Source organism: Drosophila willistoni (assembly GCF_018902025.1).
Source record: "Drosophila willistoni isolate 14030-0811.24 chromosome XL unlocalized genomic scaffold, UCI_dwil_1.1 Seg141, whole genome shotgun sequence".
NCBI lineage: Eukaryota > Metazoa > Arthropoda > Insecta > Diptera > Drosophilidae > Drosophila > Drosophila willistoni.
In genome coordinates, this window is record NW_025814052.1 from 6206930 (window position 1) to 6224327 (window position 17398).

The following is a 17398-nucleotide window of genomic DNA, read 5'->3' on the forward strand; positions in this document are numbered from 1 at the left end:
TCATAGTTGAAATGAAAATAAAAGAAAAATCTGAAAATTTGAAAAAAAAAAAATTGTGATTTTCTCACCTCACGAGTGCATAAAATTGGTTGTTTCTAGTTAACTACCTTTATTGGTCATTTGGCCAAAGTCTAGACAGAAATACAAAAACTTGTCGGTTCAGTTTTAAAGATGAGCCGCCGCCGATGGCGATGTCGACGCCAGGTGAACGTCTTGATGCCCCTAAGGATGGGCCTATCTCTATTTGCAGGAAGTATTGTATTATTACGAAATAGGCGGAAATGCTGGGAAAATGCCAACATAAACACACACACACACACACATTGAGTGTAAAACTCATAAGTTTTTGATCAAGTATGCTGAGACCCAAAATTATAAATTCGATTTGATTTGGAACGCCAAAAGGAAGGTGGCAGTCAGTTGATGAGATGATGAGGGGCAAGGAATTGGATGTATGTAAAACAAAGCGGCATGTGGCAACAACGAAAAACAACAAAAAAGAAAACTAGTTTACACACACAGAGACAAAGAGAGAGCGATAGAGAGAGAGAGAGAGAGAGAGCGAAAGAGGCGAGAAAAACGAAACTGAAAACCCAATTCCAAAAGAAACAAAATCCAATGACCTCTTCACCTGCTCCACTACACCAAAAAGAAGAAGAAAAAAAAAGGAAAAACGTTGTGAGAGCCAAAAACGAAAGGGGCACAATGAAAATGTGAACAACCCAAACACGGGGAAGGAGTATATACATATATCAACTTTAGTTAAACTCGCTATGAGTTTTCCCACTCTTTAATTAATGTCTATATAGTTTCTTAATTTCAATAACCATGGCCAATACCAAAGGCCATAACTCTGACATGTAATTTAATGGGCGAATATACATATAATTATATTTGATGAACCATCAAAAAGAAACAAATGGGCAATTTAAGATTCATTTCAATCACTGTGGCTTTTGACTATTTGATATTAATTGTGACAATATGCTTTCAATAAAATTCCAATCATAAATGCACTAATAATAAGTTAGTTTGTAGAATTTATAAATCACATGTCCTTTTTTTAAAAAAAAACTTTGCTCCCAAAGAGCACGGGAGTCTCTGATCAAGTTCTATCATGAAGTTCTATCAACTTTTCTAAGGACTTAAGAGTTTAACTTTTTTGTGCATATTTATGACTAACATTTTATGTTGAAAAACGCTTTTTCAAATTTAAAATCCTCACTTATTTATAGATTACTAGAATAAATTTTCAAATATAATTAAAACAAAGCAAAATTTTAGCTTTTTGCGTTGAGAAATGTTTCAATTTATGTGTTTTATATTTTATGCTGTTTAAAGAACAAAACCTTTTAAAAATTGTTTAAAATCTGTGATGTTATTAACTGGAGGAGGAGGTTACGAAAGCAAATTTATATAAACTAGAATATCCTTGGACAAATTTAAAAAACCTAGCATATCTTGTGGATTTTATCTAGTTTTCCACTTCAACTCTAAATATATTAATATAAATCTCACGAATATCTGTAATTAATAGACGTTTCCTTAAACACCTAAAATAACATTCAATTTTATGTATTTCGAGCTGTTTTCGTTTTCGAATGGTTTTGAAAGATAAACTAGTTTCATATATAATTCATTTTGGAATTTGAAACTGATTTTAAATTAATTTCAAGATGATACACGATTTGAGAGGAAAATATAGAAGTTTATTTCGAAACGAAAGCAAATGGAGATTTAAATTCCAATTTCGTTCAATTTATTTGAAATAGCTAAACGGCAACGGGGCTTAAAATTTTCTCACTTTAATATCGTTTTATGGCGATATTTTTTATTGGAGAATTAAGAGGAATAAGGATGCTGGCCAAGAATATATAAATATCTTTTGTAGTATTAAAGTTCTTACTCCTATTTGCCTGTTCTAATCAGCGTATCGGTGCATGGTATAAAAATTTACATCAGTAACAGAATGGGTGGACATAGTCATTTTGAAAGAAAGAGTAATGACCTAAATTCATACAACTCCCAGTCCAATAATTTTACTACTAAGTCAAAAGTCATCATATAATTTGTATGCTAATGAGTTTAGGCTTCTGTTTTAAGGAAAACAATTGTTTGAAAGAAGCTTTTCGGGGATGGATCTAGACCATAATTTTGCGAGAAGTTCAGTCGATAAACGCCCAATAAAACATTATCGAAATGGGCCATTTATAGTATTATCCCTGATTCGGTAGGAGAACCGGGTTAACCCATTTTGCTGCCGTTGTACGAACAACAGCTTTAGACATGTTTTTTCAAAACTTTTAGAATTTTGTATAAAGTTTTTTTTTTTGGTTTTATTGGCCTTAAGTAAGTTTACTAATTGTAAGTTCTTTTACCTGTAGGAAAATAACTTTCCACTGAGAACGGTTTAAAAAAGAGTATCCAAAGTCTTAAACGGATTCAAGATTTAATTCGTTGAAAAACCGTTTTTAAAGAACAATAGATAAGTATCTTAGGAATACAAAAGTTTATAGACATGAAATTCAGAGACTTTTATATTGGAATAAACTTAGATAATCCTATGTTAGTTAAGCTAAGAGATTTTTAAGACTTTCGTTAATGTTGAACTGTGGGAGTGAAATGTCAAAGGAATTAGTAAATGGCATCATAAAAACAGAAAGAAGAAAACAATAACAAAAACTAATATAATTTGCTACTTTTTTGATTTTTGTTTTTTAGCTATTTGCATATATGCAATTTGCAGATTTTCTTTTTGTAAATAGTGAATGGCCAGATCATGGTTTTTGCAAATTGTTGAAAATGATCGGAGAGTCATCGATTAGGTGATGAGGGGAGGGGACAGGTAGGGTGGGTGGCTTGTGGTTGGGAGGGAGGAGGGCGATTGAAAAACAAAAAACGGTTACAAGTTGCAACTTGGTTGGGCTTCATCGTCTTCATTTTGTATGTGGCAGATTATGCAACATTGGGAAAGGTGCAACGAACGAACGAACGAACGAACGAATGGGTCGCCAACAAACAAACAGATGGGACACACTGTAAAGTTGCAGACGGGCAGACAGACGGACAGACCATAGAGGAGTCTTGTCACAATTATGAGTTGTATGTCTGCCATCACTTTCGCCTAATGGGAGTGAGGAGGATGATCGTGTTGATGATAATAATGATGATGATGCTGATGCTGATGATGCAGCAGCATTTGGCCCACATTGTGTAAAACGGGGAAAAAGACCTAACCAAAGCAAACTAAAGTGAACCTCTCCGAATCATCTGCATCTCCAACCGCACACACACACACACACACACACACACACCATAAGGAAAAACGCTTGTTGCTTTTTTTCGCATTTCGTTTTTCCATTTTTCCGGTTAATGTGCCGCCTGGCAAAAATTTACTTTGTCTTCGCCGGTATAAAAGCCACCGATATTGTCTTTGGCCAAGTCAGTTGTGAAGTCGCAGTCAAAGCCGCGGTTAGAAAACCAAAAAACACAGAAGGAAAACAAGAATTTGAAAATCATGAAAGTACGTGTTATCTTTTTTTTCTATCATGGAATATCTTCATCATAAACACAAAGAATATGACAAATGACAAATTTGTGCAAATTTTTGTTTTATTTTCATTCTAAAAATAATGGAAAAGTGCAAAATAAATGATTAAACCAAAATAGTCATTGAAATCCTTTGACTGTTTGGTGTATCAAGAAACCAAAATCATATATGGGATATATAATCCCTTGGCGGATCTGTGAACGTGAAATGGGGTAAACTTGGCCCCGCAAAGTATGCAACAGGCGAAGTGAAGAATTCACTTTTCAGAATGTCCTGTACCTGAAAAATGATGCTCGATGCCATCTTTGCTTCTAAATCTACAGAATTTCTGAAATGGTCTTTATGATTATCAAAATTGATGTCTATTGCATACCTTAGGGAGCAAAGTTTTCTCCAATTATGTGTGGATCGTTTTGGGATGAAAGGATCAACTATATAAGAGATTTATAATTTGATCATTTCAATTGCAGGCCTTTGTATGTCTCTTGCTGATTGGAGCAGCCAGTGTGACAGCTAAGCCCAAGCCTGGAGGCGGTGGTTGGTCATCCGGCGGCGGTGGCGGTGGTGGTGGTTGGTCTGGTGGTGGCGGCGGCGGTGATGTTCAGATTATCAAAGTAATCACAGAGAGCGGCGGCGGCGGTGGAGGTGGTGGTTGGTCGTCCGGCGGCGGTGGAGGTGGTGGAGGCTGGTCTTCTGGCGGGGGAGGCGGTGGAGGCTGGTCCTCCGGCGGTGGAGGAGGAGGAGGCGGTGGTGATGTCAAACTTGTCAAAATTATAAGCCTTGGCGGCGGCGGCGGCGGAGGAGGTCATGGAGGCGGCGGTGGTGGCCATGGAGGCGGCGGCGGTTGGAGTTCGGGCGGTGGAGGCGGCGGCGGTTGGAGTTCTGGTGGTGGTGGCGGCGGACATGGTGGAGGAGGCGGCGGCGGTGGCACAAAGATCATTAAAATTATCAAACTGGGCGGCGGAGGAGGTGGTGGCCATGGCGGTGGCGGCGGCGGCGGTGGTCATGGCGGCGGTGGCTGGCAACCATCTGGAGGCTGGGCCTAAAAATTTAACCCAACCATACACAGAGAGGTTACTTCATCCTCTTGTAAATATTGTAAATAATCAGCATTTCTCTTTTTTTTTGTCTTTTTATGCTCAAAATTGTAAAAACAAAACAAAACATTAACCGTATTTATATCCCAATGTGTGTGTATATTGGTTTCTTACTATATATACATGTGTATGTGTACATACATACATATATCATCTGTATATCAAATGTCTATACCTTTTGTATTATATTTTTATATACAAAACCATAACTGTGGCAACTCTGGCCAAAAAAAAATAATAAAAAAAATTTTGAATTGACTCTCAATCATTTCTTTCAATTTTATTAGTTCGTCTAAAAACTAAAGTAGAAATTCTCAAAATTTTAGTATTTTACATTGGATTTTAACAATCATAAACTCTAATCTATGGAGATCTATCTGGGTGTCCTTTGCTGAAAGGTGATATTCATCTAATATTTGCCCCCTAATGTATACAATGGGCAGTCGAAAAATTCAAGTTATTTCTATTACTAAAGATTGGTTTAACCAATTTTCAAACGATTTTAAAAATGTTGTATACTAATTACATGCAAATTTAGTGTATTGTAAAATGGCATCAAACATTTGGAAATTCCGAAAAAATTAATTTCAAGCCGAGAAAAACTTAAATAATACATCACGATTTTTTGAGAAAATTAACAAAAATTTAGTTCTCGAGATTTTAATCTAGGTTGTGAAGACATTAGTCAAGCTTGAAAATAAATACATACATATACATAAATACATGAATTTTTTAAATACTCCAAAAATTTACCAAAGTAGAGCTTCATGAAATTAAGGTTCATTAGAATACTTAGCTGTTCATTGGCATTTTTTGTCCTCGCTGAAAAGATAACTTGATATATTTTTTATAATATAAATTTGAAATAAGGTGCATTAAAATAAGATACGACTACAGATTTGGAAATTGAAAGGTTTTTGAGAATTTTTTCGGAATAATTTTGGATAAATTCACAAAGTTTTAACCAACTTGCAAATCGAACGAAAATCATAGCCAGCTTCTTGGCATATTATTAAATAATATTGCATTGCATACTACCAAGGGCAAATTAGAAATGTTGTCCCCAGAGAAAGTAAACGGGACCAACTTTAAATTTTTCATTTGTTTTATTTCAAGAACAATATATTATGCACTTTGTTATCTTAATTTAGATATATAATTTTTTCGTTTAGTTTTTCTCGACAATTTGTAAACACAAAATAAATATATAGATATTATATTTTATTTTGTTCCCGAAATTGTTTTTTTTTTTCTCTTAATTTTGTTTCAATTTGTTTCTTTCTTCAATGTTTAGCCTAAATATAATTTATATTTTATAGATTTGTTTTTAAATTTTCAAAACAATGCGCAGACATATACAGGCATATATATACATATATATATATATAAGGGAGCATTTCTAAGGATTATAAAGATAAAAAAAAAAGAAACTTACGAAAAAAAAATTGGAAAAATAATGTCTAATCGATAAAATCGCTTGAATAAACAATATATACAGTTAAATTAGTAATCATTTTGCTTAAATGTTGCTTGAATAATTGCTAATATTGCTTATGACTATATAACGTACACATAAATATACATATATCTATATATATATATATATATATATCAGTAGTAATTTTGGATTCATGTTCATATGTGTATGTGTGTGTGTGTGTGTGTGTGTGTGTGTGTGTGTGTGTGTGTGTGTGTGTGTGTGTGTGTGTGTGTGTGTGTGTGTGTGTGTGTTTGCGTGAGGCTATATGAGTGTGTGTTTGTAGTTAAAACGCTGACCATGCTCAAGAAAAACAATTTGCTATCACTTTTTGTTGGGTTTTTGTTAAAGAATCTGAAGCGCAAGCTGGATAATGCCAAATCAGCGTTAAAATAAACCACAAAAATATATTGGGTTTATTTCCATATATGCCATATATTACATATATGTTTGTGTGTGTGTGAGTGTGTGTGTGTGAGTGAACTAATTATACAATTTATACAAATAAACAAAATTCTAATTCTATAATTATATAATAATCACAAAACAACAAAACAGAATTCAAATATTTTGGTGGCAGGCTTCTTTCTTTTTTTTTTCCTTCCTCTTCTTTGTTTTCTCATTCGCTTTCTTACACTTAGTCTCTTTCATTCTAACTACATTTCGTACATTGTACTTCCAACTCTCTCCCTCCTCTCTCTCTCCTAGTTAAAGGACTTCTTGTCCTGTTTTTGTCTGGGAATTATCTATGACTGCTGTAGGTCTTATAGACACGTGGCTTCGTTGAGGCGGCTGTGGGTGAGATATGTCCTTCCTTTTCCGATCCAACACCGATTCCTCCAACAGATCCGCCTGCTGATCCTGTTGCTGCAGTTATTGATGATATTGTTGTTGTCGTCGTCGTCTCCAGATTGAGTGGCAAGGCATGCTCATCAGAGGAATGCTCAAATATATAGTCACGCTTTTTGAAATTGTCAATAATCCTTTTTGTCGATTTCATATGAGCCACAAAGGCAGCCTCCAACTGTTTAAATTAAAATCAATATTTAGTATTTTCTTATTCCTTACATTATCTAGTCGTCTTTGTCTACTTACACTCGATGTTAGATTCATAAAGGTATGATATTTCTCTAGCACATTGACAATCTCCTTGAAACTATTACCCCGCAATTGTCTCCGGACGATTGCCTCGTGCTGCTCATTATCAGCTATTAGATTGCCAATCAATATAGCCGCATAGCTGCCCTTCAGTGTGTGCTCCATATGGTGACCAGCGCGTTGGAGTACTAAGCAGGGACAATGAAAATATAATAGTAAAATGAATCTTTGTCTATGGTTTTTCTTCTCCTCAACTTACAATTGTTAACTGTCTCTTCGACCTCCTCTTGCTTTTTTTTGCTCTTCTCATTGTTCTCCAAAAATGCATCTGTATTTTTCTCCACCAACCTAAAGGAGAGGAAAAAAGATTACTAAATGGCTCTTGTTCATTTTTATGATGAGGCGGCGGCACTCACCTGGCTAGCTCTTCACATTTGTAGAAATACTCGAGAAGAGCTTGTAGAGCAGTCACTGGCTTATTGCCTGCCGGAGGATTGTCGGCTATATAGTCAACAGGAGCCTGAGCCTGCATCAATATGCCCCGATTTGGCAGTGTGTGCATACACAAATTGATCAGTAGAGTTAAAACCTAAAAAAGGACGAAAGATTTTAGCATTCATTCATTCGAAAAATTTACAATTCAAATTGTCCTTACCAAAATGCTCAGCTCGAAAATGCATCGTTCGGGTATATAATTGGAGGCCAATAGAAGCAAATGGAAGCTAGTTTCAATCACATCGCTGCGTTTTCCTAACAATTCGGCGCCCAGCGATGGTTGCGACTCATTGAAGGTGTGCGTCAAATTGATTAGTACCTTCATAACTGGTATGAGTAACTCTCGCATGGCCACACCCGGATGCTCTTTGCTATTGCTACCATTCGAGGGATGACAGATTAGTTGTCCATCACAGAGCTTATACAGTTGACACAGCGTATTGACGGCTTTGCCCTTGTCAAAGGTCAGCATATAACGTTGATTGGCCTCATTATGCTGGGTAACATTCTCCAGGACACGCAAACAACGGGCCACCGTTTGCATGTTGTCCAACAGCGAGGAATTCCATTCGATATCCTCACCGATCACATCACCACCAATGATCGGCTGACAGAAATGTGAGATTGTCTTAATTATATGCTCGAGGCCACCCAATTTGCGTAAATCCTCTTTGAACCATTCGCCCGCGCGTTTGGAGGTCAGGGATAGTAATGTTTCCATTGCCAATGTGCCCACTGTTATGGATTCAACATTCAAATGCGTGCCCTTGCCCTGGGCTTTAATCTCTTCGCACAATTCGCGGACTTTCTGTTTATTGCGCTCATAATTCGCACGCTCTGAGGGAGCGCCAATACCTTCGGCTTCGAGAAGATTGATCATTAACTCCAATGAATCACGATCTAAATCCATATTGAGTCCCTCTTGTGATAATATATACATAATGGCCGATGTGCAAAGGCCTAAACTTAAATCCTTATTCGCATCGGACAAGGCCTTGAAGAATTTCGTGACCACACCATGGGCCCGGACATGCATACGAAAGGCGGGAGTCATGCATTTGGTGGCCAATTGCAATGCGGAAAGGCAACGTGTGGGCGGAGGATTATGGGGTTGCAGGGCATCCAATATATATTCCACATCATCATCCATCTCTTGGTATTCACCAATCTCTTGAATCTGATGGGCAGTCTTCACATTACGGACCACAGTATAATATTCCTTCGTCTTGCTGCGATCGACACGACTAGAGGATTCTTCATTGGCCATTGATGAGGAGTTTGTGCCGCCGCCGCCACCGCCACCGGGCTCGAGATCTAAATCAAATGGATTTTGGCCCAATGCTTGACCCATGGAGTTTGAAATGGCATTGGCATTTGGTGCTAACTGCTGCTGGTGCTTCATTTGCCTGGCTAAAGAGGAAGAGCTGGCATTAATGGCACTGCTGGCACCGGTTCCTGTACCACCGACACCCGATGCTGTACCAGCAGGTGAATTGTGTTTACTTAAGGCTAAGGCTGGACTATCAGCGCCACCACGTAACGCCGAACTGGTAGAACTATTGTTGTTTATGGAAGAGGAGCAGCTATCATCGGCTTCGCCCAGGGATTTACTGCCGCCACCCATGTGCAGTAGACTATCGCCCTTAACATGTGCCGAGGTATTGCTGGCATCACTGCCTGTTCCACCGCTACCATTTGCCTCCAGAGCGGCATCCCAACTATGCTTGTAGAGGTGACGCTTGGAGGCAGCTGAAGCTTCTTGATCAGATGGTCCCAGGGCTCGACTCTTGAAGATACTGCCCTTCTTCTTCGATATGACCAGTTTAACAGATCCTCGTGTTTCGGCGGTTGAATCAGCTGCTGCCGCCGTAGATGCAGCCGCTGACGCCGCCGCCGCTGCCACCGATATTGTTGGCGTCGTTTCGGTTTCTTGCTCATTCTCCGTTGCTATTGCCTGCTGATCATCTTGTTGTTGTTGCTGCTGCTGGTCTAGTGGCTTATTGCCGCCAGCCACTTGTGTGTCTAGGGTCAAGGTACGCTTAAATTTATCCTTAAATTTATAATCCCTTATAGCTGGTAACGATGATGAGCCCTCATCATGTTGCAGCATTGAGGAATTATTTGACAATAGATCATCGTCGTCTTCATCGTCCTCATCTGCTTCTGTAGTTATCTCCTGCCCCTTGCCGCCTACATCATTATCCTTATGTAATATTTTACTTGGAGGCGGCGCCTCCTCCTCTTCCAGCTGTTGGTCCAGCTGCTGCTGCTGTTGCTGTTCATCTTCAGGTTGCAGCACTTGAGTTACTTGCTGATTTTTACGTTTCCTTCCACCATAGCTACGCAGATTAGTTTGCGGGCAATCATTTGCATTCCCCGCTCCTCCGCTGCCACCACCGCCGCCGTCTGTGTCGCCATTTCCCTTCGTTTCCGTTTCGTTTAATCGACTTGCCTCGGCCTTGGCCGATAAATTGGCTGCTATTTTGTTGATATTATTATTTATGCTAGCCGAATTGTTATTATTCGCTCGTCGACCACGTCCACGTATAATGGGAGGAGGCTCTTCTATTTCTGTTGCTGTGGGTATCGGTGGAATTTCATCAATTTCCATTTCCGTAGTTTGATGCTGTTGTTGTTGTTGCTGCTGTTGTTTCTTGGCCACTCGGCCACGTGTGGAACGTTTATTGGTTGCTGGTGCTGGAGGTGAGGAAGATGTCGACGTTGGGGTAACTGCAGTAGTTGTAGCAGCTGTAGCAGCTGCTTTGGTTCTACCCCGTGTACGACTTTCTGTAGCTGCTACAGGAGGCGCCGGCGCGGCATTTGTGGTTGTGGCCTTTTTGCCCCTTCCTCTTAGTGACCTTTTCGGTGGCTGCTGCTCCTCTTCCTCCTGCACCGCCGTTGAACCGCCCTCCTTCCCTTGCCCAGTCTCCCTGTCAATATCCTTGTTAGCTACACCATTTAGTTTTGGAGGCATTATTTCTCCTCTAAGCACAGCCAATATATCGCCTTGCAATGGAACTGCCGACTCATCGGCCATCATTCCTGTGCCCGTGGCTATACCACCAGCGCCGTCCATCATTGATTCCAAGCGCGATTCAATATCTGATGGTGGTGCCACCAATGATGAATGCTGGCTAGTCTCCAAATCACTCGTTATGACACTAGAACCACGACTTCGAATCACACACCTATCCTCCTGGACAGCCTGAGCCAACGGCTGGGGTGTACTATTCCCTTTCGACGATATGCTACCCAAGACCGAAGATTGTGAATCGAAATCGTGATCAGAACGTGTTGTCGGTGAGATGACTGAGCCACGTAGGGGTAGTACAGAAGTTGGTAGTGGTGGAGGAGCTGCTGGTTCACTTAATGCCAAATGCGGTGAAGGTGTCTTAAATTCCGCTTGTGTTGATTCGGCTGTTATTGTTGTTGTTACTGCTCCTGATCCTCCTACTACTAGATTGTGCTTTAGATGTTTGTGCTTTTTACTTTTGGATTTCTTTTCACTGCGCGGCGTATCCTCGCCCGCTGCTTTGGCTTTGGCTGCTGCAGCCTTGGCTATGGCATTGCGGATGACATCCGTTTTAATGATTAGTTTTAAACGCTCTTTGGGCGGTTTATCGGGTGAGATTTTCACTGTACAATAATTGATCTCTGGTGGTTCTTCTTCATCCTCCTCCTCCTCTTCTTCTTCCTCCTCCTCGTCAGCTGCCTCGTCGTACTTTTTCTTTTGATCTTCGATTGTTTCCGCTGCTGCTGATGCTGCCGTCGTTGCCGCCTTCGACTGATGATCTAGTAAATCTCCAGAAGCAGCTGCTGATGTTGCTTCGCTTGCCTCTGTTGCTCCAGCTTCAGTGGGCGGTCTCAGGGGTTTTACTGTGATTTTTGGCGTATTTAAAGGAACTTTTCCGTCTGCTTTGACAACACTATCACCATTATCGTCCAAGGATTTCCTTTGCTCGTCGTCCTCTTCCTGATGGTGTTGATGGTGCTCGTCCTCGTCCTCCTCCTCGTCACTGTCACTACTGACTAAGCGCGATGTTCCCTATTGGTTTGGATAAAATTACATCAGTTTTCGCTTTCACAAGTGGGGAAAAAAATATGTTTAAATTTTCTTTGTAAATTGTTGTTTATTTCTTTGCCAGCAGCTGCAAAAGTAATCGCCCTCGCCCCCTCTCACACGAACTCTCTTTGCTACCTTTCCCGACTCTACTGTGCTCTAAAAAACAAAAACTACCGTTTAACTCACTTGGGGTCTCGGCCAGTCAAGACTAGAAGCTATCCACAACTAACAGCAACTAAAGCAAAAATTATTGTTTAAAAGAAAAAAAAAAAAAACATAACGAAGAAGAACAAGAACGGCAAAAGAAGAAGAGAGAAAGACGAAAGAAAAAAAAACACTCAACTCCATTTCATGTAAAAGCGCGCGTAATTTAACACTCCGTTTGTTCTTGTTGTTGTTGCTGTTTCTGTTAGCGGCTTTCTCTTACGCTCACTTACACTCACACACAGATACAGTGGCACAATTAAGATCTTGGTTCGCTCTCTCTCTCTCTCGCTACCCTTCCTGCCTCTTGGTCACATTATGTTTTGAGAGTGAGTGAGAGGAAAAAAATGGAATAGAAGAAAACAGAAGAGGAAACTACTAGAACTAGTTCTCTAATCATTTTCCTTCCTTGATTAGTTATCGATCGTTTATATTAATAGGAATTATAAACATTTAGTCGATTGCCTCAATTGCTGGCTGACAAATAAACCGAAATCATGTTCTCTGATCAATAAGATCACTATAACTCACCTTGGAAATACGTAAAACAATTGGCGGATGTTCTGGTGTACGCGATGAGCCGACCATGCCAGTTGGTGTCGAGGCACCACCACCACTAGCACCACCTGCTGCTGCTGTTGCGGCATTTGTTGATAGTGGCGCTGCAGCATTGCCACTGGAACTGCCCACCGATGATGTGGTTGGCGGTGGAGGTGGCGGCAATGCTTCGTCAGGACTCGCATCGGCCTTGGGAATGATCAGGTCTTTAGTGGGCGTGGGATAACGCTCATCCTCCTCCACTTCGCAATAGTTAACCGCTTTGCGGGCACGCCCCAATATACGTGAAGGTGGTGCCTCCGGTTTGAGTTTCTTCTCCTCTTTCGGTTTTTTTGTTTTCTTTGATGATGAGCTGGTAACCACCTCTTGCTGCTCATCCAGACGACTCGGCTCTTGATCTGCTTCTCCCAATGCTCCTGGCAATGTAGTCGAGGCATTTGTCGTCGCTTGTCCTCCTTGGTTCATCTTCTTTTTGGGCGACTTGCGTTTCCGCTCTGCGGAATGGGCTGCTGCACCACCTTTAGACGCCTTCGATTTCGGCGTCTGATCCTGGCCACCGGATATCCTTGTCGCCGCTCCCGCTGATGATCTTGTTGGTGTTGTGGCTATTTGTTCACCTCGCATAGGCGAGGAGCCCGCTCCGGTGCCACAATGTGGCAATTGTTGTATGATCTGGGCAATTACCTCCGGAGCGGCATTTCGCGATTTGAAGAATTTTTTGGGCTTCGGTGGCTCTGGCACCGAAACCGATAAATCATTCGGATCATGTTGGTCATGTCCACTGCCCCCAGTAGAGGCTGGACTCTGGGCAGGACTTGCAGCAGCTGCGGCAGCTGCTGCAGCAGCAGCCATTGGATGGAGGGCGGATAGTGTATACGTACGGGTTGAGGTGAAACCCATTTTGCCCCATTTGCCCACCGTGCCAACAGAACGGGCCACAGTCGGCCGATTTGTGTTCTCCTTTTCCTTGCACAGCGAGTCCAAGGGGACAACTATATTTTTGCCCCAGCGCGACATCTTGACGCGAATCTCCAGTTGATGATGCCGTCGTCAATGTTGTTGTGGTTGCTGTTGTTATTGCTTTTCTTTAGTTGCACTCGATGGGCAATTTGATTTTACTATAAAATGAAAAATAAAAACATAATTAATAGAAATTCACATGAAAACACAACAACAAATGCTTTTCCCATAAGTAAGTCGCAAGTGCGAGCGAATACACACAATGGCACGAAAACACACAACACCATTTATCAGAGTTGTCATTATTAGCTATTTACAGCTAAAACTAGCTTCTAACTCAGATTGATTTTTTGATTTTGATTTCGTCAGATTATATTGAACTTTTATATAGATAATATTGGAGGTTTTACATTGTTTTAGATAACAAGTTATCTTGTTTTTTTTTTTTTAGATTTTACAATTTAAATAAATTCCGAATAAGAATTCGATTTACTTCACACCAACGTTTTCCGGCACATTTTGTTGGCTATTTTCTTTTTGGAGCACCACGAACTTGACAACACTGATACACATACACAAACATACAAAACACTCGCAAAATTGAATGATAATAATTTCTCTTTTATGGGATAAGCGATTTGTTGCGTTTCACATATTTCATTTGAATAATTCTCACCTGTATTTAACCATTAAATCGAACAGGATGCATTTTCTAATCCTTTGTTCTAGTTGTTTGTCGTTTTGTATAAATCTCTGCTGCTGTATGTACATGTACATCCATACACACACACACACATATGTAGGTGAACGAGCGCGCGCTCGTATATGTATATAGTAAGTGTATGTGTGCGTGTGTGTGCGAGGAATGCAATAAAACAAACGTTGCTAGTTCTTGTTGTTGTTTCGCTTCTTGCTTATTGGCGCAATTTCTATCTTCCTCTTCTAATTCTTCCAACTTTTTACACACTTTCTGCTTCAAATGTGAACCATAATGATTGCAATTATTTCACTTAATTTCCGTTTTCAATGGCAAACAAATGCAGCTGATGCAGTTTTGTTTGCCTTTAACTACTACCACTTTTACCCCCAGCAGCAGCACAGCAGCAACAACAACAGCAAAAACAAAACGCACTGCAAACACAATAACACCAAATAAATTAACACAACACACAACACTAAACACTAAAAGCAATTTCGTTGTTAATGTTAACTTTACTTTCAATTCATTCACAAATTATATGTAAATAACACACACACGCAAGTTTCGAGTTTTAATTTCAATTTGTTCAATTCGCTTCAGCCAGCCAATTCGCTCAGCCATAGTGAATATTCGCTTCAAACCTATCGGTTAATCGACATTTGGGAGCAAAACCTATCGGTTAATCGATAATCTACGTTATCGGAGCAAGCCTATCGATAATCGACATTATCGGAGCAAACCTATCGACTTGGCATGGCGGGCACATTTAAAAAAATATACTTTTGGATTATTTATGAATAACATAACGAATGAAATATAGTTTTTTTTTTTTTTTTTTCGGCCCAGTCATTTAGTCAACTGAACAACGAGGATCGGGGTTCGAATCCCAGGCTAGTGTATGGAAGTAGTTTTTGTCTAAGCCGAAGGCCTTAGTTGCCAGTGCTTGTAAAATGTAGTTAGGTTGATAGTTTATAACTATATCCTATACTTTAATAATAATAATAATAATAATAATAATAATAATAATAATAATAATAATAATAATAATAATAATAGTTTTTTTTTTGCTGCCATCGAGATTATTTACTATTTTTTAATATTGCGATACTTATCTAAACAATGAAAGAACTGAGTTTTCTTTTTTATTTCAAGATAAAAACCTTAGATACGACAAAAATTAGACCAAAAATCAGTTAAAGAATTTAAAATGGAAAATTAATAATAAATAATATATAAAGCCCGCTAAAACTCCTCATTAATCATGCTACATAAAGTTCTAAGATTCAATTTTCGCAGCTCAATTGCACAAAATACAAACTAATAATAGCCTGAAAATGCCACTTGTTTTTATAATCACCAAATTTTTTTTAGAAAATTGCAAGTAAAATGAACTAACTATCCGAGAATAATGGGGCTAATAGCTCATTCAAGTTAATGAGCAATCAGTTGAAGCTATTTTTCGCAAGTTATTTCTGTTGTTTGATCATTCAAAGATCACGTAATGTGCGCAGCAATTTTCTTTTTTGACATTGAAATTTCGAAACTCAATTGTTTTTAACATTTTATTATTGTCATTGAAATAGTTAACATTCATACAATTATCATATTATTATGTTATGTGTTTTTTGTTTTTATAGCAATGGGTTTTTTCGTTTATGCAAATACAATATCAATATCAATAATAATATCCTCAATAATAATCATAATAATATAGCAATTAAAACGTTTTTTTCTTTTCGATTCGCTTTTCATTTATTTAAAAAAAATTTTCGCTTTTATTTTTGTTTGTTTGTTTTTTTTTTTTTTGGGGGGGGGGGGTCGGTATAGGAAAAGGGCTGATGTGCTTGAAGAGCATTTTGCATAATACATAAATCGATCGATTACCAATTACACTAGAAAACAAAAACAAAATAATAACAAAAACAACACGCACATGTGAAATTGTTGATAAAATGTTTATAGCAATAAACTGAAATCTGTTAGCATTAGTTCTAATTATACTTGACCCTGCCTGCTCCGTTCCAACTCTCCCCCCCTTTAGTAAGGGCGAAAGGAGGAGTAAAGAGAGGCATTATATAATTCATCTCATAATCATGTGAAACTATTTGTAATATTCTTTTTTTTTATATTTTTCGTTTTCGTAACTTTACTCTAGTTGCATTACAATTTTTTTTTTTAAGAATCGAGAAAACAAAAAATGAAAACTAAAGAAATAAAATATAGATATATATATTTTCATATAGAACCGATATAAACAGAGTCGTTAATTCATTTCGGATCCAGTCCCTGACATAAATAAACATATTATATTTTAATAAAACTTTTATACGTTTTGGTACTAAACCTGGATAAATTACATAATGCAACAACTTTCACGATATCCGGACAAGCGATATATAGATATATATATATTGAAAAAAAAAAACAATCGTTACTCAATCTATGTATATATTTTTTCTTGACTTTCTTGACTTTTCGGATATAGAAAAATCTGTTGCATAATGTTTTACATAAATATAAAGTTAAAGGGAGGTTTCGAGCGGTGTTTTTGGGATTGGTTCTACATATTCGAGTTTAAATGACAGGAACAAAATGCCGCGACTAGGCGTAAGTTATACAACGAGACAAATAAATCAATAATGAAAAAAAAATAATGTGGGAAAAATCAATCATTTCAATCACAATCAAATGGAAATGGAAAACAGCCTAGGACTAAACATAATTTTTGCGTGGCTTTGTTCATAAATTCCGATTTGCAATTCCATCTAAATTTTTTAACATACACACACAACACATACAGACATTTTATTGGTTATATATATGCATGTATATATATATATATATATATATATATATATATAAATTTTTAGTAACAAGTTTTTCTTTTTGTTTTTACGAAAGTCTTTAACAATTACAAAATGTGAGAGAAACTTGAAAAATTCATCGGAATTACAAAACACAATAATTGGGAACAAATCCAGTTTTATATATACATATATATGTATATGTATTTTGTGTATATGATTTAAATAATGCTAAAAATGTTTCACAACATGTGGGGGGGGAGCTTGGAGATTCGATTTTCTATATATGTATGTATATATATGTAACGGACTTCTATGTTTTTAGCATAATCAAAAGACTAAAAATTTAAATGAAATACAGAAATTTTTTCAAAAATTTCAATATGCTTCAC

The 17398-nt window shown here is 38.3% G+C and overlaps 2 protein-coding genes across 2 annotated transcripts; one reads left to right on the top strand and one right to left on the bottom strand.

Moving 5' to 3' along the window:
* Nucleotides 1-431: 431 nt before the first annotated feature.
* Nucleotides 432-4596, top strand: LOC6649322 (glycine-rich protein 5). Its single transcript, XM_002071508.2, has 2 exons — nt 432-452; nt 4021-4596. The coding sequence occupies exons 1-2, from the start codon at nt 432-434 to the stop codon at nt 4594-4596; spliced, it is 597 nt and encodes a 198-aa protein (XP_002071544.2).
* Nucleotides 4597-6681: 2085 nt separating this feature from the next.
* On the bottom strand, nt 6682-14305 carry LOC6649323 (protein wings apart-like). Its single transcript, XM_023178950.2, has 7 exons — nt 14179-14305; nt 12516-13660; nt 7878-11762; nt 7639-7811; nt 7482-7570; nt 7220-7410; nt 6682-7148 (listed from the first exon to the last, which is right to left on the bottom strand). The coding sequence occupies exons 2-7, from the start codon at nt 13557-13559 to the stop codon at nt 6867-6869; spliced, it is 5664 nt and encodes a 1887-aa protein (XP_023034718.1). The 5' UTR covers nt 13560-13660; nt 14179-14305; the 3' UTR covers nt 6682-6866.
* Nucleotides 14306-17398: the final 3093 nt, after the last annotated feature.